The following is a 21,920-nucleotide window of genomic DNA, read 5'->3' as shown; positions in this document are numbered from 1 at the left end:
TCCCTACAAAAGCAACAGGAAATGACCACACGAGGCACTGGTACCACATGAGTCAAACCAGGTTTTCCTTTATTAGGCCCAACTCCACAGCACTTCCACTGTGACTCAATAAAGGAAGAAGTTATGTCAAGTAAGATTTAAAGTTTGGCTCTCCAAGTGACTGTGTACAATCTGGTAGCATCAGCAGAACGCTTGAGTGATCCACCTGGCATAGAAAATAACAGGGGAAAAATAAAAAAAAACATTAAAGAAGCAGACTAGAAGCTCCACAAAGTTTCCATGAGGTCCCAAATGAGTTATTTCCATCCCTTTTACCTCCAAAGCCTTATTTAATCATGCTCAGCTCAAAAATGCAGGTACTGCATTCCCAGCACAGCTGATTCAGGACCCCTGGCACCAAGACATTGTATCCCAGGGCAAGGAGGAGGAAAAGGACTTAAAATATCCAGAATCAAGCACTATTTGCAGCAGTCTGACACACAGTATCTCTATTCCAGCCATAATATTTAAAAAAAGAATATGACACTGGTCATCTCCTGAGGAAACTGAGTTAAGAGGCTTCACTTCCATGAGGATTTTTATTTAGGGCTTTATTTTAGTCTGGGATTAGGGCACATTAGGTCTTGCCTATGCTGTCTTTGCCAGGGGGTTTGGTGTACAGGACTCCCATGTCAAGAGTCTGGGAAGCAACACCAAATCTTACCAACAAGGTTTATGCTTTGTCCAGGCCCAGTTCCTCTGGAGTGGAGATTCCAAGTTCACTCAAAGTTGGTCTAAGCTCCTGGATAACGTAAGGATAAATTTCCTTGTGGGGTCCTGCCTTGTCCTGAAAAAAAAAAATCCCAAAAAACAAAGAATGGAGTTACTTCAAAATACACATTTCCAAAGCCTCCCACTTCTGCCTGTGGCAGAGCAGAGCTCCTGGCCTCTAGGGCTGAAATAAAAGTCCTGGCTTCTCTGAACTCCCTGGCCAGGCTGGATTCAGGTTTCAAGGAGTTGGTTTCAGGTGTTTCCCAAGAGAGCTTTCTGAGTTACTTCTCTCAGTCTCCCAAGAAACCAGCAAGCTTTGTGCTCATCATGGAGCCACTGATGGTGGTTTCCCTTTGCAGCAGGGAAAACTGCCCTGCTGGCAGGCTCTGGCAATGGGAACAGGGCAGTTCCACCCACCTTTACAACCTCTAGGATGCGGACAGCACTGGCAAAGTCATTTAACCGTCTGCAGGCCCTCAGAGCCGCGTCGATGATCTTGGGCTCCGGGACCAGGTCGTAGCCCACCAGTGTGTTGATGCCTGTGGAGACAAGGGAACACCAAGGGGAACTGGGAACCAGCTTGTCATGATCTCAAAAGGAGCCCCTTGCTGTCTGCTCTCTTCCTCTCTGACAGAAAAACTCAGCACCTCATCAGGCAGGTGCTGCTGGAAGGATCCCTCTGGCTGCAATTATCTGCTTATGAAATCACATTTTGAAGGCATAATGGGCCTTAAAAGATGAACTGTCACATTGTATTGCTCCTATACTGCCCCACACACCTATCCCACACTGCCCCATGGACATACCCCAGCCCCACGACCCCTGTGCTCACACCCCACACTGCCCTACAGGTACCCCCAGCCCCATAACCCCTGTGCACACACCCCACACTGCCCTACAGGTACCCCCAGCCCCATAACCCCTGTGCACACACCCCACACTGCCCTACAGGTACCCCCAGCCCCATAACCCCTGTGCACACACCCCACAGTGCCCTACAGATACCCCCAGCCCCATAACCCCTGTGCTCACACCCCACACTGCCCTACAGATACCCCCAGCCCCATAACCCCCGTGCTCACACCCCACACTGCCCTACAGATACCCCCAGCCCTATACTGCCCCAAAAAATGGGGTAAATTTAATAAAACTTGGCAACTCCTCAGCAAAAAACTGGAGACAGCCACACAAAAAGTCTGCAGGGAGTTATGGCCAAGCCATTAGCCAAAGTCCAAAGAAAAATGAGCATAGCAGAGCTCAAAAACACTGTCCTTGGAGCAAATGCTACTGTCCCTCCCATCCAGATGTTAAAATCATGGAATCATGGAATGGTTTGAGTTGGAAGGACCTCAGAGATCATTTAGTCCACCATTCTATCATGGGCATGTGTTACAGACATATTTTATGAAGAATCTTTTGCTAAGATTTTTCTCCTGAGAAGCTGAGAGGCCTCAGAAACAAAATGTAAACATTAATTATCTGCTGTGTGGAATGCAACAGGTGCCTCTTTGATTGGTCTTATGTGGTTGTTTTTAATTAATGGCCAATCACAGTCCAGCTGTCTTGGACTCTGGTCAGTCACAAGATTTTATTATCATTCCTTTCCTTTTCCTTGCAAGCCTTCTGATGAAATCCTTTCTTCTATTCTTTTAGTATATAATTTTCTTTTAATATTATCTATATCATAAAATAATAAATCAACCTTCTGAAACATAAAGTCAAGATTCTCACCTCTTCCCTCATCCTAAGACCCCTACAAACACCAACACAGGCAGGGACACCTTCCACTAGACCAGGTTATTCCAAGCCCTGGCCTTGGACACTTCCAGGGATGAGGAGTCCACAAAACACCAACTAAAGTTGTTATTTCTGGTCAGAAAACTTCTATTTACCCCAGGTTATGCTTCCCTGATCTCCAACTTACCTTTCCTGAGCTCCCAGGCATCGATATCTGGCTTGTTGAAATACGTCACCCAGCGAGCATCGAATTCTTCATCTGACTCTTGTGACCCGTGAGAGTAGCAGCGAGCAGGAAGCACAGCTGAGTGCAGGAAAAAGGGAACAAACTTGGAGCAAAAGGAACATAACACTGCTTCAGTCCTGATCAAGAGGCCAGAAGCCTCCACAAAATATGGATTGCCTTGTTATAGTCAGTCCTGGATGACCCCTGGGTGGATGTAACTTATTAAATATTGTGGTTTATGTTGTAGCAAAGTGTCTGCTTTTTTCCATGTCAGACTTCCAAAGTGTTCCCAGAGCATTGGTCAGAGCATGGCAAAAACACACAAAAACCTACTCTGAAGAGGTTTTCTGGCGTTCCTTTTTCTGTAAAATACAGGAATTCTTCCTCTTCCCACAGCCAAGTGAGACTGAGAAGCTTTAACATGCACGTTCCTCACCAACAAAATTCCATGCGATTCCTAGAGAGGCTCTCAAAAGCAAAGGGATGAGAGATATTCCTTCCAACAGAAGGGCTGGAGGAGGAAAAAAATGATCACAAGGTATCTATCCAAGAGAAAAACTGCTGGATCTCAAGGTTGCAATTGCATTAATATTTGATAACTAATCACAAAAGCAGATTGTATGCTAACACACAAATTAATCTGATAGGACCAGTGTTTCTTCACTCAGCACTATCACAAATTTTGGTTTTTTGGGTGAACCTGTCTTTTTTTACCCCACAAAGGCTGGAACAGTTTTCTAAGGGAACTAAACTGAAGGACCACAAGCCTGGTGCTTCCTTTCCCCACTGCTAATCTCACTCCACTAATATTTGCAGAGAGGTCACACACCAGATACGACCTTGGAGCTCAAAGCTCTGCTTCACACAAGTCAAATTTAGCTCCTGACTTTTTCTTTCTTAACGCAGCACGAATCACTCACAGTGATCAACTACAGGGTTTTATTTAAAACCAAACCAAAAAAACCCAACACCACAACTGGGCTGTACTTTTGCTGATATACTTCTCTTTGGTTTCATTAATGGCAGCCTAATTAGCAGGAAATTTGCTTTTTTAACAAAATGTAACCTTGTCCAACATTTCAGCTGCAATACTGGTTTATGCAATGGAAGCATGAAAATAGCTTTATTTATTTTAGCTATGGAAAAGTTAACAACAGGCCAAGACAGAACTAAAATGCTCTTTTGGTTCCTTGTAGGGAAATTCCCCCTCCTTTCCCCAGCTCCAGAGTAGACCTTTGACCCTCCTCTTTGCAACAAATCACCTGCAGAGCTGAGCTCAGAGCAAGAGCAGGGCTCTGGAAATGCTCCTGCTCCCAAGACACTGCTGAAAACCTTCCAGATTTCAGCTGGCTGAAGGAGAATCCTTATTTTTCTTACACAGAAAAAAAAATCCTGCCAAAAACCAGCAAATCTCAGCTGGAGAAAAGCCTAAATTGAAGCGCTCAAATACCATCTTTAAGTCAAAATCTGAAGTCTTTCCTCAACAAAATCATTTCCTGGATCCAGGAGGCAAATACAGACCATAAGAATTAAAGCTCTGGCTTTCCAGGGTGTGTTTCTCAATTGCTGCTATGTTTCTTTTCCACATTCATGTTTCTATGTGTGCCTGCAGAGTTCCTCTGGCCTGAGCTTCAGCAGGGTCCATCAAGGTCACTGTCACACACATGACGTGTGTGTGACAGCCAACCTATCCAGGCAGAGATTCCCAGCTCAAGGAAGAACCAAAGGGCAAGCACCTTTGCTTTAAAGTGAACTTAACAGGAATTAAGCATAAAATCACCTAATATGACACAAAAACATGTTGAAGCTTCTCTGTGAGGGCCAGAATTGGGCAGTTTTCTCCAGTAATGAGCACAGAAGAAAAGCACGTGTGAAGATAAAACATTAATTTACTGAAAATCTGAGAACGAGGAGCCCAGGGGAAGTTTTGCAGCAACAGAACCCCCCTGCAAAAGGGTGGCAGCAGTGTTAAGTGGGGTGTTTGAAACACAAGAGCTTGGAAAAAAAGAACACGGAGCCTCCTGGAAACAAGGCCCAGGAGCAGCCGGGGTTCAGCAGCTCAAAGGAACAGCGAGCAAAGATTTTAGTGGATTCAAAATAACAAAAGATCAAAGGTGCTGAGCAGCATCTAAGAAATCCTGTGCTTATTATTTAAAAAGACGCAGTGACAGGCTCCCTAAGGCAGTTGTTTAACTCACACGTGCCGCAGCAGAGGCACACACAGGTCTCCGAGCATTATTAGTGTCTGCTAATTAGGTATTAATTGCGATGAAGAAGTTAATTAGCTATTAATTGCGATGCACAGGCAGCGCATTCTCTACAGCCTCCGTCTTCCAGCCCTGCCACCCTGGCCACCATCACAGACCGCTGCCTGGGGCTGGTCCTCCTACTCTCTCTATTAACTGTGGCGTTAATATAACAAATAAAATAACTGCGGTGTTAATTAGGAGGGTGAGGGCCGGCGCGGAGCTGCAGCGGGGCCGGGGCTGGCCGGCGTCCCGGTGCTGCGGAGGTCACCGCCGCCCTCCATTAATGTCACCTTGGCGGGGGGCGCAGGGAAAGCGCCGCCGTCCCTCGCTGCAGCCCCCGGGCGGTGCCCGGTGCCCGCTGAGGCGGTGCCGGCGGGGGGATCCCGGTGGCGGCGGCCGGAGCGGCGGGGGCGGCCCGTGCTAGGCCGCGGGGTCACCGCAAGGACGCGCCGGGCCGCGCGGCCTCGCTCCCCTCCACACCGGGAACCCGGGCGCCAACCGCGGCGGGAAGGACGGAGACGAGCGCAGCCGCTCACCTGCTGGGCCGGCAGGCCGGCGGACGGCGGCACGGAGGCCGGAGACGGCGCAGCGGCGGAGGAGAGAGGCGCTGGCGGCCAGCATGGCGGCGGGCTGTGAAGGGAGGAGACAGCACCGGCAACCGGGGGCGCGCGCCGCTGGCTCCCGCACCCCACCGGGAAGGAGGGACGGAGGTGAGGGCCGGGGGGGGCCGCTGAGGCGGGTACGGCGGCGCGGCGGGGACGGAGCGGGAGCGTGGAAGGGCGGGAGGCCGCGGGGACGGGCTGGGGGCGCGGCGGGGACGGGCTGGGGGCGCGGCGGGGCGGGACCGCCGCCATCTTGGGGCGGGGCTGGCCGCCATTTTGTGCGTGAGGGGAGCGGCCATCGGGGTCCCCCTCAGGTCGCCGAGGCAGTTTTCGGGCGTGTTTGAGCTCGTTTATGAGGGGTTCGGGCTGCTGCTGTCCCCATTTAGCCGAGCCCGCGTAGCATTCCCGTCCCTGTCAATGGATAGCCGCCGCACTCGATCCCTGTGAGGGAAATGAGCTCAGACCGGCTCATCTGCCAGCTCCAGTTCTCTGAGAGCGTCCCTGTCCCCTCACCGGGGGCTGCTGCCCTCAGCCACCATCGCACCGGCCTGGGCACCGGAAAATCGCTCCAAAACTCGTCCCTTGGGCTGTGCCTTAGCAGTGCTGCACAAAACCACAAAACCATTGTGATTATTCTACTCACCATGTCCCCCGGTATCATCACCCTGTTTTAATTTTTTTTTCCCAGTGATTTTTTATTATTTTCTTATGCTGGAAGCCATCAGCCAGCAAAGCAATGAGGGTAAGATCCCCAGTGCTGTCTCTGTGATTGGAAACTACCTGCCTATGAAATCCATTAAAAACATCTTGCAAATTAACAAAATAAGGAGAAATAGGTGGTTTTCATTCTTTTTTTCCCTTGATCAGAGAAATGTGAGGTGGCAGCAATGGAGGTGAAGGGCTGTTAGTGTTTAACTGTGTGGCTCTCACAGTCTTCAGGCTCTGATCAGGGTGTTTACAGAGGGATTTATTAATTACAGCGTTTAAAATCAATTTTATTAGTGATTTTGGATGCATTTGGGGTAGATGCCTGTACCTGGTGCTAGTGTGTGGGGTGGAGGGTTGATCTTGAATGGGGTCTGCACTGGAGAAAGGAACTGGGAAGAACTGGCTGGTACAGAGCCCAAAGCTTTACCATCCCCAAACCCACCAAAAAATGTTCATTAACATTAAAAAACCGTTGGAAATTAATGTTTGAGTGAAGGGAATCAATCTGCAAAAGGACAGATAAGCACGAGCCTCTGGCCCGAGGAGCAGCTGCCTGCTGAGGGAGATAACAAGGTCACTGCCTCACAAAACAGACCCTGCTTCCTTCTCTTCCTCCTCCTCTCCTTTCATTCCCGCTCCCAGCCAAGCAAGCCCTTGACAAAGAGAGAACGCCGACTGTCCCTGTAGAGCAGGAGTGAGGCAGGGAGATAAGGCAGCTGCAGCCAGAGAATCCCTCACACGTGGATTTTGGGAAGGGTTTGCTCTTAATACCGATTAATTCATCCTGCAGTGCTGCTGGGCACTGGGCAGAGGGAACAAGGTGGATCAAGGCTTGGCATCCCATAACCTGTCCCCCAAATCTCCCCTGTCCCCACTGAAATTGGGGCTTTGCCAGGTGCTGCTGTGCCAGCACAGGAGACCCCAATCCCATTCTTCCAAGGGACAGAGTTTGGCTGGGATCCCCTTGTTCTGAGCTGGCAGCAGCCTTCACTGTGCTGATCCATGCCACAGCCAGCAGCCAAGATGATCCCCCCATTTTCCCATAGACATATCTCAACTATTTCTAAAGAGCTTTTATTTTCCATTCATTTCTCTTTACCCCCTGGAAGTAGCAGGGATTTTGCGCCAAAGCACTCGGCAGCCAAGGCATGACCCCAAAACCTCCTCATCCTGTGCTGGGCACTGCATCCAGTCACAATAACCCCCCACCCAACACTTCCACTGCCCCCAGCTCCCCACAGCGTGGTTTCCCCCCACTCCAGACCAGATATCCGATGTGAGTTGTTTTATTTCCTTGTGCTGTCCCACAGGCAGTCAGCACAGTGCAGTGCTCAGCTCTGAGGCTGCAGCGAGGGAGCACCCCTGTGCTTGTTTTTTTTGGGATGAATCACAGTCTCACAGGATGCTGACCCTGGCCTTAATAACTCCAACAGCTCCTCAGCAGCAGGTTTGATAATGAAGGTTTTATTCCAACAAGCTTGGGGCAAACCCATCTCTCCTGATGGAAGAGGCGTTGCAGTGGGGAGCGGTGGTGGTGGTCCAGGCACCCCTCGGCTGCTCTGGCTCCCTGGAAGTCACTGCAGGATGTGGCTGGTGGTCACAGTGTCCCTGGGTGGCTGAATTAGAGGTCACCAGCTCCCCCCCCACATGCTCACCTGCTTCAATCCATAACCAAGACATGGTGGGTTTAACCCTCATGCCAAATCTGGGGACCCCCATCCGCAGGGGTCAAGGAGCAGCAAGTGGGAACAGGTCAGGGGGAGCCTGCAGCCCACCAGTGACCCCGGAATGAGTGGATATTCCTGCCTCCATACCTGGCAGGTGGGGTGGGAGGCACTGGGGTCAGGGGTCCTGCTGGCCAGTGGTGGTCCCCGTGCCCCTGGGGCTGTCAGACACCTGTACCTGCAGCTTCTTGGGCAGCAGCTCCTCGCAGGGAGGCGGCAGCGGCCGCTTCAGCCCCTTGCTGGAGGATCCCAATGTGTCTTCTCCTGCCTCGTGCCGGGGCTCGGGGGGCTGATATCCCGTCTGGTTGGGATCCAGGGGGTCCCGGGAGAGCAGGATGCAGATGGAGGGGACGTTCTTGTGGACAGTCAGGTTCTGTGCGGGGCCGTGGGGCGGCGGGTCCTGGCTCTCCCAGACCTCCAGCACGGTTTTGTAGCGTACCTTGGTGACCTGGTGGAGCCCTCCCAGCTTGCGCTTCATGATCTCCACGCAGGTGATGGTCTTGGTGACTGCCCTGCCGCAGCCGCTGAACACGATCTGCCGCCTGCCCTTCAGCTCCATCTGGGCCATGGCGAAGTTCATCAGGTTCCTGATCTTGCTGCCCTCCTTCACTTTCATCTCCACCACGTCTGGGGGCAGGTCTGGGAAGGGTAATGGCATCTCCTCCTCCGAGGTCCTCACCTTTCGGAAGTTCTCCATCCTGGACTGGGCAAGGGGCTTGGCTCTCCCTCCTTCAGTAGCCATCCTTCACCTCTTCCCGGTGGATGCACACAGGCTCCTAGCCCCCCACGACCATAGCAGGGCTGACCTCGCTGCCCTCCAGCCCAGTCCTGCGTGCTGCAACCACCAGCCTCTTCTCCTCGGCTCTCCAGGGGCTGGCAGTGGGCTCGGTGGCAGTGCCAGAGGCTGTCTCCTGTGGGAGACAGGGCTGCAGGATCCCCTGGGTGCTCCCAGTTGTTCCCAGCAGGGAAAACAGCCGGCTCCAGCTCTCGGTGATGCTTGGGCTCCTCCGCTCCCACTGCAGCACTCGCTTCTGCTGCTCTTTGCTTCATTCTGGACTTCAGCAGCCCCCAGAGCTGTTCTGTGTAATTAGCAGATCCTCCCCCTCTCCCTCCCCTTCCTCCCCTCCTCCTCCTCCTCCTCCCCTGCTCAGCCGCCCATCCCAGCACCCAGCTCCTGCCTTCATCCCTGCCAGGCAAAGGGAAGGGCAGGGAACCCGGCTCTCTGTCCCGGAACAGAGAAGGGAAGGAGGGGAGGGTGGAAGGCAGAGGGAGAAGCTCACTCTTGCCTTCATAATGTTCCCAAAGTCCTGCCCCCTTAAAGAGAACCTGGTCCCTTCTCTTGGCGCTCGTTCCTCTCAAGGACACCCTCTGCTAACTGCAAATGTCACCCTGCCTGCCTACCCTGCAGCATTCCCAGAGGGATGTGGAATCCCAGCCATGCTGTGTCCAGGGATGGCACAAAGATGCAGCAGGTACTTTGGGAAGTACTTTAGAGTCTGAGCTCGACCCTTATTAGCCATGAGAGAAGCCACTGGAACCCACAGCCAGGAGAAAGCCTGGCAGATGGCACTGAGTGTGAATCGAGTGTGCCAGGGCTCTGCTCCCCCCAGCACCCTGCAGCCTCAGCCCCAGCTCTGCCGGCAGGGAAACCTCTCAATTCCCAAAGCTCCGAGGAGCAGATGCCGTGGCAGAGCTGGTTTTCACGGGCAATTTCTCTCCCTCTCCCCTGCTCCTCCTCCTTCCCCATCCCTGTCCCTCATTCACCTCCCAATGTGGAGCTGCCCACTCTGGGCTCACCATTACATGTACTGGCAACAAATCCCAGAAAATCCCTGTTGCAGGCCAGGAGATGTCCCCTTCCTGCCCCCAATCCCTTCCCGGAGCAGAGGCGACGTCCCTGCCCCAGGCTGGCCCTCTGCCCGCCCCTGTCACCTGCCTGTCCCCTCCCGCCCCGCTGGCCGGGGGATCATTGCACAGTGGAAAGACATGTGAGTATTGACTTGCAGTCAAATCTTATCGGCCTCTGGAGGCCCCTGGATTGGTTTCACTCCTAGCAGGGCTTGAAAAAATACATAAATAAATAAATAAATAAATAAATAAATAAATCGATCTCCCATGTCCTTAGAGGTGAAGGCAGGATGTGGCTGTCACCTCCTATCCAGGGAGGATGCTACATCCCTGTGGTCCCCAAAGCAGCTTTCTGTGGATCCCACTGCCTAAATGGCGGTGGATTTTGAACTGCCCCCCCCAGTCCAAACACTGGATTGGGGTCTGGGTGGGTCTGTGGGATGGGATGGGAAGGGATGGGATGGGATCCTCCATGCACAAGCAGTGTTCTGGAAAACCCCTGTAGATGCAAAGCATTGATTCCCAATCCATCTAACCCTCCCTGAGGCTCCTTGGGCACACAGAGGGAAACTGAGGCAGGGCAGGCAACGCTCCCAGGCTCACCCCCAGCACCAGATCCAGGCTTTGAGCATTCCCAACTCCCTTATGGTGCTATGCAGTAGTGAGCAAACCTATTCCCTGTGCTCCCACCATGAATTCTTCACTGCTATGAGACAAAACAATGACATTTCTCCATCTTTCCATTTGATAACAATTCATGGAATCTATGCAGATGGCACTTGGTTCTTTCCTTGGGCAGGCAGGGATGAATTAAACCCATCAGGGAAAGCCCTGCCTTCAAAATGTGCTAAACCCCTGAGGAAATAATGGGGAAGGATTTTAGGGACTGAGAAACCCCTCAGGGTCATTTTCTAGGTAGCCTGGGAGGGTTACATGGACAAGGAGGGCTGACAGCTCCAGGGCTCTGGGCAAGCCACGTGAGTCCCTGGTGCTGGCTGAAGCATCCAGCCCTTCTTTCCTGGCCCAGAACCAGCTCCTGCCTCCTGTGGCCCATTTTCCATGGCATCGTGGCGCTTCCCCACCATCGAATGATGGAAGCAGCAGCAGCTTCTCTCCCCCTCCATCACTAATTGCTGCTTAATGAACTCTGCCTATCACAGCCTCCGAAATGGAGGCTGGAGAGGTGCAATCACAGAAAGGCTTCCAGAGGGTGCATTCCCCCCAAGGCCAAGGCTGTGCTGGGAGCAGGGAGAGCATTAATGACAGGGGCTTATTTTCCCTCTGCAGCGCTTAAAATGTAAATGAAATTCATTATTAGCAACTCCGTTGCTAATTACCATCTGAAGCTATTCATTAGCCTGTCAGCTTATTTGTTGGAGGACAACAGAGTGGATGGGTTACTCCAAGCCAAGGAATAGCTGAAATGAGCTCAGTGGGGTGGGAGAGGAAAAGCAGGGATGGGGGACAAAGGCACAGACAGCTCCAGCAATGGGGGGTCAGGGAAACAAAAGCTGGAAAAGAGAATGAGGAGTCCTTTTTAAAATGAAGAAGAAGCAAATGGGAAAGGCAGGAGCAATGAAAAAATAAGAGTAAGGGAATTACACACTGAGTATTGTCCATCTGTCCTTCTTGAGCAGCCACTGTGGTTGCAGCAGGACCCACACCCAGGCAGTGGTTTCTGCTTCCCCTTTCCCATTACAGTTTCTCTCTGAGCATTCCCGGGCCATCCCAACCCCATGCCAGAGGACTTCCAAATCTCCGTGGGACCCTCTTGCCTGGTCCCAACCCCACAGGAGGTGTGATCTTGGAAGAGCTGCTTGGCAGAGCAGCCAAGAGGAGAGCTGGTGGTGGCAAGAATGCAGAGGGCTGCTGGACACAGCACAGAGCCCAGACAAACCTGGGAAAATGGGGAGAAAACCCCAGAAACATATTCCTAACAGAGATCAGGGCAGCTGGAGAGGAGCAGTAACCTGAGCCCCTGTCCTCCACCTGCCCTCTCCATATTTTCTTTCATGCAAGGTGGCCCTGCTTGGGAACAGGACGGAAAGTGGGAGCATCCGATACAAGGAAAGTCTGGGTGCCATCGCCCATCTCTGCGTCACATCGGCGCGGCTCAGGTCTCAGCCTCTCATCACGTTGCACTCAGCAGCAGGCTGATGCCAGCATGGATTGTCACCCTGGCAAAAGGGGTGCAGAGGGACCTCCAGGATGCCACAGCTGCAGGGATCCCCTGTCCCCATCCCAATCACGGTCCTGGAGCTGCTGCTTCCCAGGAGCAGCCTCCTGAGGATGCAGCCCAGGGTGCAGGGGCCGTGCCAAGATACCAGAGGAACCCTTGGAGCATCCTGGGGTAGCACCAGCTCACTGCTGAGGTCTTATCCCTACGGTAAGCAGAAAATTACAGAGCTCAAGATAATCCTTATTTTGAATAGCCTGACAGTAAAAGGGAAAAATCCCTTTCATAAGAAAAATCCCTTTGCAGAGCTCCAGCATGATAAGCAGAGGGATGTTGTAACGACCCTGAGGGCATTAATAAACTTGAATGCTCCTCACCAACCCCACCTGGGACCCCAATTCCCCCTACCCATGGCCCAGGAGCTCTTTTTAAGCTCAACCCAGGGGTCTCAGTCCTAGTCTCAGCTATGTCAGGACTGGTCTCTGGGTCAGCTGCAGCTGCTCTGGACTCCAACCGACAGACTGACCCTAAACTGGACCTGTGGATTGATTTCCTTGGTTTTGAACCTGTTTTCTTGCTGGTAATTTGCTGCTTAATCCAGCCTTTTCTTTGGCCCTGCCCTTCCTCCCCAGCCTGCTCTGTTTAGGCAGTGTGGGATGGGCAGGGAGGCTCTTCCCCCTGTTATCCCTTGGCTTTCCAGGCATTTCCTGGGAAGGAGGGGAGCACACATCCATTTGATTCCTGAATATGCCTGACTGGAAAATCTGCAGGCAGACAGGAATGTGGTAGTGCTGAGGGCAATGATCATTCCCAAAGCCTCAGTGGGATGGGAAGGTGCTGAGGCAGCAGAGATGCAGGTGGGGAGGAAATTTAGGTGTGAAAAAGCTTGGAGAGAAAGAAATAAAGGACAGGAATCCAGCCCCAAATCTCCAGTGTGCTCAGTTGCCCACAGGCAGAGTCAGAGCAGCTCTCCAAGGCACTGAGCATCCCCAGTGTTTGGCAGGAGTTGGAATCCATGATCCCATCCCTGCCCCACTTTCCTTCCCTGTTGTTGGGCAGGGCATGGAGCTGGGTGTGCAGGGGTCCCTGCTCTCTGAGGGGATCAGCTCAGGGTCCAAGACCCAGAGAGGGGTCAGAGTGGAGAGCTGGGCCCCCTGCTATGAGGTCATCTGTGGCACGCTGGTTTTCCTGCTTCCCTCTATTTTACCATCTGTGAAGCAGGCATTTTCCCTGATTCTGCCAGGTTTCCTTCCTTGCATCCCCACAGCAACGCTGTTCCCCTGCTGAAGGGGTTTGGCCACCAGGGCTCACTGGTGTAAAGAGATTTTGCTGCTTCCTTGCCCAGCTGTTCTCATCTTCCCCTGGTGGGATGTTGTCCTTGCTGCCCCTCTGTGACCCTCGAGGCTGGACCCTGGGAAGGGAGGATGATTTAGCTGTCAAATAAAGTAATTTTCACATCATTTCACTGATATTCTCACAAGCTCTAAGGCAGGAGGTCCAAGTGATATGCACTGAGAACAAGGGACACAGCCTATGGAGCTCTCAGGCTGATTTGGGATTTATATCCCTGTCCTGTCTGTAAATCAGTCCAGTCCCTTCCCCTGCCCTCCACATCCCAACCTTAGCATCCCAACCTTGCCATCCAGCTGGCAAAAGCAATTAACATGTCCTCTGGCTTTCATGCAAGTCATTCATTAATTACTGCTCCCAGAATGAAGCACACCAGGGTATGGACATGGAGTACCCCAAAATTGGCCCTGCTGGTGGGGAGCTGCTGGTTTCCCATTGCCTCCTGGATAGAGGGAGCCTGTGTGCCCTGCCAGGGGCTGTCCCCAAGAGCCCCTGCCCTTCTGAGGGAGGTCTTCTACCCACATAATGCTTGCCATACCCTGGGTAGGGGTTGCTGCACCCCTGCCCCACAGAGCCCCCATTCCTATAAAGCCCCCCAAGCCCCATAGAGCACTCAAACCCCATGGAGCCCTATAGAGCCCCCCAAGCCCCATAGAGTACTCCCAGCCCCATAGAACACTCCCAGGCCTATACAGATCCCATTCCTGTAAAGCTTCCCAGGCCCCATAGAACACTCCCAGCCCCATGGAACCCCCAGCCCTATAAAACCCCCTAAGCTCCACAGAGCACTCCCAGCCCCATGGAGCCCCTAGCCCTATAGAGCTCCCCAAGCCCCAAAGAGCAGTCCCAGCCCCATGGAGCTCCCAGCTCTACAGAGCCCCCGCCTTTTAAAGGCCCCCAAGCCCCATAGAGCACTCCCAGCCCCATGGAGCCCCCAAAGCCCCATAAAACACTCCCAGCCTCATGGAGCCTCCAGTTCTATAAAGCCCCCCAAGCCCCATAGAGCACTCCCGGCCCCATGGAGCCCTCAAAACCCCATAAAGCACTCCCAGCCCCATGGAGCCCCCCAAGCCCCATAGAGCACTGCCAGCCCCATGGAACCCCCAGCCCTATAGAGCCCCCCATAATGGCCCCGCCCCTTCAGTAGGCCCCGCCCTTTCCCTGTGGCCCCGCCCCTCCATCCGGCGGCATCAGGACCCTGGACAGCGGCGGGCGCTCTCGCGAGATCCCGGCGCTGGCCATAGCCCGGGTGGCGGCGGCGCCGCAGTCTCGCGAGAGCGCGGTCGCTGCGGCAGGAGCAGCACCGGGCGGGCGGGCGGCCGCCGCCACCCGCCGGGGACCGGAGGGGACGGGACGGGTCACGCCACGTGGTGAGTCCCGGGAGTGTGGAGAGGGGAAACGCCTCGGTGTGAGGGCGCTGGATGCTCCCCCCGAGCGGGCTGGCCGCCCTTTGCACCGACCTCCCGCTCTGCATCCGCTTGCGGGGGGGGGGATGCGCGGCGTGGGGACAGCCGCGGTGACCCTGCACACGCGTGGGTGCACCGGGGACCGAGCGGGGCTTGGGCCGCCCTTCTCCCCGATCCAGGCCGCTGCTGGGAAGCTGCGCCGGCTGTGAGGTGGGGATGCGTGGGGCACGCAGCCCTTCACGCGTGGAAACGTAGGGGCAGCGATGCCGAGCCCTGCCTGCCCTCCCCAAAAGCGCCCCGCGCACCAGAGCTGTTTCTTCTCGGTGCCGTCACCTATCCGTCCTTCTTCCATCCACTCCACCATATTCCTCATTTTGCAAAAAAACCCCACCCGAATGTGTCGCTGTGCCGGTGCTTTGGCCCCACGGTGGCGGGGCCGTGGGGTGCCGGGCCGTGTGTCCCCGCTCCCGGCACACGTGGGTAGGGGCGGCCGGGCGGACGTCACCGCGCCCGAGGAGCTCGTATTTATAGCACTGGCGGGATGGAAGCATCCGGGGGCTGCCGGCGGATGTCGGGCACGGCGAGCCCTGGGGGGTGCGAATAGACCCCTAGAGAGAGCTCCCCAAATCCCCCCAGGAGCCCCAGGCACCAACTGCCGGGACCCCGTGTCCTGGGAAATGTGTTGGTCGCTGCCTGGATAACTAGGAAAGGGCAAAACCTGCAGGCAGGTGGGGATACGCCATCTTCACGCTTCTCTTTAAAACCTCAGGTAATAATTTTTTGCTTTAGTTCGCCGTAATTTTCACATCTGGCACAGAGCTGAGCATGGAATGGTCTGGGATGGTCCTGGGATGCTAAGCTCTCCTTTCCCACCTGCATGCTCTGGAATGAGGTGCCAAATGACATGAGTAATTGTTAAGCCAGGCACTCAAGTGACTCATTAGTGACAATCGCCACTGATTTATTTTTTTTTCCAGCTGATTTCTCTGCTCTGATTTTCTGCTCCCGTTTTGGCCTTGTTTTTGGCTTGGGCTTGCAGAGATGGCAGCTACTAGGCAGCCAGGTAGTCCCCTGTGCTGGAATTCAGCAAGAAAACCCCAATAATACATTTTTAAAAATAATTATTTTGGGGTCAGGTAATGAACTTGAGAGTTTCAAACTGCCCACAGCCACCTCCTTTCCCTGCTGCCCTACCTGGCCCTCTCCTGGATGTAGGTCAGTTGGGAGTGGGAGGCCCCACATCACTGGATCCTCTCGTAATCTTCTGCCTTAACTGGCACATAAGCCTGAGCCAGAGGAGTCAGGATTTATCACACTGCCAGCCAGGTGCCAGCCTGGATGTGTGATAGTCCAGAGTGTCACAGAAGTGAAGCCAACTGCTGTCCTTGAGTTGTTTGGGAATGGGAGGGAAGGTGAAGGCTTTTGCAGACGTCCCTGACCACTTCAATCAACCTTTTTTTTCTCTTGTTCTCCTCCAGCTTTGCTAAAGCTCCCACGTTTTTCCCAAGTATTTCTCCCAAGGAGCAGAGAGGCTGAGCGTGTGCCAGCATGGCAGGTACAGGGGGCTCTGGAGATCATTGTGGGCTCTACTGGCCATAATGTCACCTTGTTAGTCACCAGTGGGGTGGGGGGTGTCCATGGCTGCAGGATCTCTGTGGCCAGTGAGGGCTGAATTTGATCCTTTCGGGTGGGTTGGTGGCAGTTTCCATAGGAAATCCTTAACTCCTGTGTAAAATTTGACTGTTCTTGGCGTTATTTAGGAAGCCTCTTGCTTTTTGTTCAGCCTGATACCAGTGAAACTTTTCCTTGCAGAAAAGGTGAACAACTTCCCTCCCCTGCCCAAGTTCATCCCCCTGAAGCCATGTTTCTACCAGGACTTCGATGCGGAGATCCCGCCGCAGCACCGGACCATGGCCAAGCGGCTTTACTACCTCTGGATGCGTGAGTGGCCCCGTGGGAATGGCTCCAGTGGGATCTGTTTGCCTCTCCAAAGGCTGCTCCTCTGGGAGCTGCCAGCTGAAAGGGCAGGACAAGGTCAGGGGAAGCCCTTCTCCCCCTCCAGGCCTTGGTGTCTCCTGTTAAAAGTCAGGAATGAGAGGTGGGCTGCAGCATCCCATGGATCCCAGCCCTTCCAGCCTCCAGGATGGAGCTATGGAGCTGGCTCAGTGTCCCAGGGTCACTGGTGGTGCTGTTGATGTCCTGCTGTAAGGAGGAGACAGCTCAGACTGGAGGGCTGGTGTGCCTGCTCCCCAAAACGTGGAGCTTGAGGCTTCCCGGAGCTTGCCTGTTCCTCTTGCATGCCTCTGTGTGCCGTGCTGTGCTAACAGAGCTGTCACCAGCTTCCAGCTCTTCCAGCTATCCTGGATCTCTCTTCTTCACCAAACATGGGCAGGGAACAGAGCCAGAGGGACAGGTCACACCCCAGCATAGGTGGAAACGTGCACAGCTCAGGGCAAGTTGGCACCAGCATTTCATTTCTTTCTAGAACTCAGTTCCCTTATCAGGCATTTCCCCTGAACTTTGGAAGCACCAGTGCCCAGGGAGTGCCCTGTGCTTTAGGGGCAGGTTAGGAAGAGCTGAGCTAACACAACAGAGGTTGTGGTGTGTTCCTGCTTTTGCCATGGCACCAGGCTGGCATCCCTGGGGCTGTGTCCTGTCAGGAGGGTGACCCTGGGGTAGCTTCATCATGTCAGGAGGGTTTGCTTGTTTAAGGCATGGTAGGAAAAAAGCTGTGCTTCCCTGGGGAAGCTCTCTTGGGGGTGTTCAGTTCCCTCCCCATCCCAACCAGGATGTTCTTCCTCTTAATGTAGCAGACCTTGGTCCTTGCTCCTTAATACCAGCACCACCTCCTAGAGCCAGTCACTGTCCCTTGGGTTTTGCCTCTGGAGCTCCTCTCTGGGTCATTTTCTCCCCAGCAGCCCCTCAGACAGCCAGCACAGAATGGCTGGAAGGTCCCTCCTGTCCTTTAGGGCAGCTGAGCTCCTTGCCTTGCCAGCTGCAGCTCTCAGGCAGGCGGTGGTGGGAGGGCTCTCGTTCTCGTCGAAATAATGAATCATTCTCCGAACTCGGAGGCGTCAGAACGCAGCTGAGCCTTCTCTGCTTTGTCCTGTGTCTGCTGAGCTGGGACTCATAGTCAGAGCCCTTGTGTGGCCTGATCCCAGGCAGGGGTGGGCGAGGGAAATGTGTCACCCCCTGAACCGGCGAGGCAGGGTCAGGAGTTCAGCATTTTGGCTCTCAGTGGTGCTCGGGGAGCTCCTGCACAAGCTCCTTCAGCAAAGATCTATCTGGAGCAAGCGAAAAACTTCACCACAATTCCTCCAGTTTCCTTCTGTTAGTGGAAATGTGACCTGGCTTGATAGGAGTGGGAGGATGCAACTCCTGCCAATCTTCAGAGCTCAGGAACTGCTTAGGGAATTACAACTCTCAGTGATACATTGATTTTCCTCCTGTTACACTAAGCTGAGGCCTGACCCCCTTCGGCCCAGCCAGCCTGGGAATGTGCTCCCAGCTTAATTTAAGGGAAATCCAGCTAGGGCAGGACTCTGAGGCCAGTCCCTGGGGTTGGGGTCCTTGGTGTCTCAGTGCCACCCTTGCATCCGTGCTACTCTGCTCTGTGTGTGTGTGTGTGTTTGCAGTGAACAGCATCACCTTGGCGGTGAATCTCGTGGGCTGCCTCGCGTGGCTCATTGGAGGCGGCGGAGCTGTAAATTTTGGACTGGCAATTCTCTGGCTCATTCTCTTTACGCCCTGCTCCTATGTCTGCTGGTTTAGACCTATTTACAAAGCTTTCAAGTAAGTGGTCGCACCTGAGCCTGGCTTCTTTCTGCCTTGTTTTCCTTCGTAAACGGTCAGTGTTTAGCTTGGGGCATTGCCTGACTAATTGGGGGATTTCCTTTCTGTGCAGCCCTTTAGCTTTACTTTCTAACCTTCAAAACCAGAGTGTTTGGGATTTCCTGGGGGCCAAACCCCCCATCAGGTGTTGTAAGGACACTTTCCTTGTGCCTCTGTGCAGTGGTGGGGGATAGTGGTGAGGATGCAGCTGGGGTGCCACTTTCCCTCTCATCCCTGAGGCATCTCTTATATTTTTCCATGAATCCTTGAGGTGTTTGTACAGGTTACCTGTGGTGCTGAGGTCAGTCCCCAAATCTAGAGAACTAGGGGTGTATTTATTCCCCATGTGGGGTGGTGTGAGCTGAGAGTCGTGTCCCAACACAGATGTCCTCAAGCCCAGCTGACTGAGCCATAGGGAGGGTCTGGTGCCCCATGGCTTTCCCAGGTTTCCCTTGACCACCTTCAGCCTCTTGCAGTTTCTCCTTTGCCTTTAATTTTTCTTTCCATCACCCTCCTGCTAAACTACAGCCAGGTCTGATACATTGGAGCATCTCCCTTCCCTTGGAGTGCAGCAGGGATGGAGGTGCAGGAGTGACTGAACCCTCTCTTGCAGGACAGACAGTTCCTTCAGCTTCATGGCCTTCTTCTTCACCTTCATGGCCCAGCTGGTGATCAGCATTATCCAGGCAGTGGGGATCCCTGGATGGGGGGTCTGGTAAGGAAAATGCTGCTGTGTTGGGTACAAGGGTGGTCACCGTGGTGTTTTAGCTTCCTTACTAGTTCTCTCCTTGGTGAAGATGGTTTGAGGAGCTGGGAGGGCTGCTGGCAGTCTGGGAGAGCTGGTGAATGAACCAGTTGTTTCCATCTCCTTGCAGCGGTTGGATTGCAGCGATTTCCTTCTTTGGGACCAACGTGGGCTCAGCTGTGGTGATGCTGATCCCCACCGTGCTCTTCACAGCCATGGCAGTCTTCTCCTTCATCGCTCTCACCATGGTATGGCAGGAAGAACAGGGGTGGCTTTGGGTGGCCCTCCTGCCACCCCAGGAGCTCCGTGCCGGCCGCGGGCGCTCAGCCCCTCTGGATTTTCCCTGCAGGTGCACAAGTTTTACCGGGGCAGCGGCGGGAGCTTCAGCAAAGCGCAGGAGGAGTGGACCACGGGGGCCTGGAAGAACCCCCACGTGCAGCAGGCGGCGCAGAACGCGGCCATGGGGGCGGCGCAGGGCGCCATGATGCAGCACGAGACGCAGTACTCGGCCACCCCCAACTACACCTACTCCAACGAGATGTGAGCAGCAGCAGGACTCTGTCCTCGGGAGGAAGAGCTGGGGGGGAAAAAGGGAGGAGGAAGCCTGAGCCTGAGTTTCTGCAGCTGTCTCAGAAAGTCAGAGTGTACCATAATGGTGGTTCTTTTCCCGTCTTTGTAACGAGATCCTTTGGGATTTTTTTCTTTCCTTTTTTTTTTTTTTTTTTTTCTGTTTTTCTTGTCTTGAGCTCTTCTTTTCTCCTTTCTTTTTCGTTCTGAAGAGGCCGTGAGTTGACCTGCAGGGCTCTTGTTGTGCGTGGTAGTCAGTGTCCGTTCACGTGTCTTCTTTTTCCCTGTGGAATAGTGTACGGTGGTGGTTTTTTAATTACTGTGGTGATAGGTGTACGTTAGAACCTCATCAGCCAAAAGCCCCCCCCTCATGCCCCCAAAAAGGGAAAAATAGCAACCAGCACCCATCTTCCCTCTTGGAATAAGCCCCAAACCTCGGGTTTTTGACATGTGTGAGTTTTCTCTTTCAGTTGGTAGCATCCAGCCACTTGCCACTGTCTCAGCAAGGGCAAGCAATCCTGGGAATTCTCCTTTTTTCTTTTGCTTTTTAACTAGCAGGTGGCTGGCTGATTTAGGATTAAAAAAAAAAAAAAGAAAAAAAAGGGAAAAAAATATAAGAAACCCTCAATCTTGCTGTTGATATGCTGGAAGCCAAGAGATTCCTAATCTACACCCTGGCTCAGGATCTACAACTTCTCTCAGTGTGTGGTGTTGTGAGTAGTTTACACTTCGACGTGGAGGACCAGTGTGTGTGTGTGCATGTGTGTGTGTGTTGGGGAGCAAGGACAGGTTTTCCCTGTGGGATACAACCATCCCATTCCAGATTCTGCATCCTGAGTCTGTTTTTTTTAAAGGCTTCTGTTCTGAAAAGCAGCTGTAAAAGTGACAGAGCATTCCTCAGAGGATCTGTGCTTGGGCAAGGCTGCGGGTCAAATCTTGCCACCCCGAATCCCAGCACATCCAAGCAGTTTCCCTGCTCATGGAAATAGCCAGGCCAAGGTTTGTCCCCGTTAGCTTTGGAGGTTTGTGCTCATTTAAGTCTCTTAAGGAAACCTCCAGGCTGGAGGGAAGGACTCCTGCTCACTTGCACTCCTGAAAAGCGTGGTGAGATGTGGCCCTGTGTTTCCCTGTCAGGCCCGAATCCCTGCCCAATTTGGGGATGTTTGACATTAAATAATGATCCTGCACCCTCACAGGAGGCAGCTGAGCTCAGACCAACACTTCTTGGGGAAGGTGACTGGCACACCCTGGAAAAGATTATGAGTAGGAGCATAAATGGGATGGATGCTGCAGGGCAGGAGTAGGGAAAGCTACTTTTCAACTCTAAATGCACTTTAAATAAGCCAAATTTTTCTCCAAGTCCTCGAAAAGCAGCCCAAACAGAATCCAATCCAGCCCTTTGGCTCCAGTATCTCCTGCCTGGCACAGGGAAGGAGCTCAGTGTGCCACCAGCCAGGACTGTGCGAGTCCCCAGCCCCATATCTGTCCCCTCCAGCCCTCCAGTGATGCTTGGATGTGACCCCTACCCCTGAGAATCACCCCAAAAAGGACCTTCTCTTCTCCAGCAAAGCACACCAAGACTAGTTTCCTTTTTAAGGGTGTCACTCCAGTCATTCTGCAATAGGCAGTCGTCTCTTGACCAGACTAAAATGCAGCTACTGATAAAATGCCTGTCTCTGTGTGTGTGTGTGTGTGTGTATATATTTATGTATAAAATGTCAGGAGAAAAGTAATCCTTTGCTAAGCCTATTATGTACTTAATCAGGTTTAAATATTGTGCAATCCATTTCTAGCTCGCCTAAAATTTACTCTGCCAAACCACGTGCTCTGTCATCCGTGTCTGAGAAATGATGGATTAAGTGACTTCACCTCTTGCATTGACAATAAGATGCATCAATAATAACTGTAACGAGCTGTAACTAACAGACATTGCTTCAGCACCTAACCCTCCTCTCGGATGTGTCTCCTGAGTGATGTATGAGCTCCGATGTGTGAGCACTG

General features: G+C 53.2%; 3 protein-coding genes across 3 annotated transcripts; 1 reads left to right on the top strand and 2 right to left on the bottom strand.

Annotated features, from left to right (window-relative positions):
- Nucleotides 1–48: 48 nt before the first annotated feature.
- On the bottom strand, nt 49–5,878 carry COX5A (cytochrome c oxidase subunit 5A). The gene is given in 6 exon segments (XM_071441832.1): nt 49–205; nt 704–826; nt 1,168–1,289; nt 2,675–2,791; nt 5,499–5,688; nt 5,690–5,878. Coding segments are annotated over 5 exon segments (717 nt in total). The 5' UTR covers nt 5,864–5,878; the 3' UTR covers nt 49–205; nt 704–712.
- Nucleotides 5,879–7,720: 1,842 nt separating this feature from the next.
- On the bottom strand, nt 7,721–9,128 carry RPP25 (ribonuclease P and MRP subunit p25). The gene has a single exon (XM_071441841.1). The coding sequence runs from the start codon at nt 8,736–8,738 to the stop codon at nt 8,115–8,117; it is 624 nt and encodes a 207-aa protein (XP_071297942.1). The 5' UTR covers nt 8,739–9,128; the 3' UTR covers nt 7,721–8,114.
- A 5,456-nt stretch (nt 9,129–14,584) lies between these two features.
- Nucleotides 14,585–21,864, top strand: SCAMP5 (secretory carrier membrane protein 5). The gene is made up of 7 exons (XM_071441834.1): nt 14,585–14,740; nt 16,255–16,331; nt 16,589–16,717; nt 18,412–18,568; nt 19,221–19,322; nt 19,483–19,600; nt 19,702–21,864. The coding sequence occupies exons 2-7, from the start codon at nt 16,325–16,327 to the stop codon at nt 19,894–19,896; spliced, it is 708 nt and encodes a 235-aa protein (XP_071297935.1). The 5' UTR covers nt 14,585–14,740; nt 16,255–16,324; the 3' UTR covers nt 19,897–21,864.
- The last annotated feature ends 56 nt before the right edge of the window (nt 21,865–21,920 follow it).

Source organism: Agelaius tricolor, unplaced genomic scaffold (assembly GCF_023055355.1).
Source record: "Agelaius tricolor isolate 1412-34295 unplaced genomic scaffold, bAgeTri1.0.p SCAF_16, whole genome shotgun sequence".
NCBI classification, from domain to species: Eukaryota; Metazoa; Chordata; class Aves; order Passeriformes; family Icteridae; genus Agelaius; species Agelaius tricolor.
Note: the sequence above shows the minus strand (reverse complement) of the source record. Positions and strands in the feature narration are given on the sequence as shown.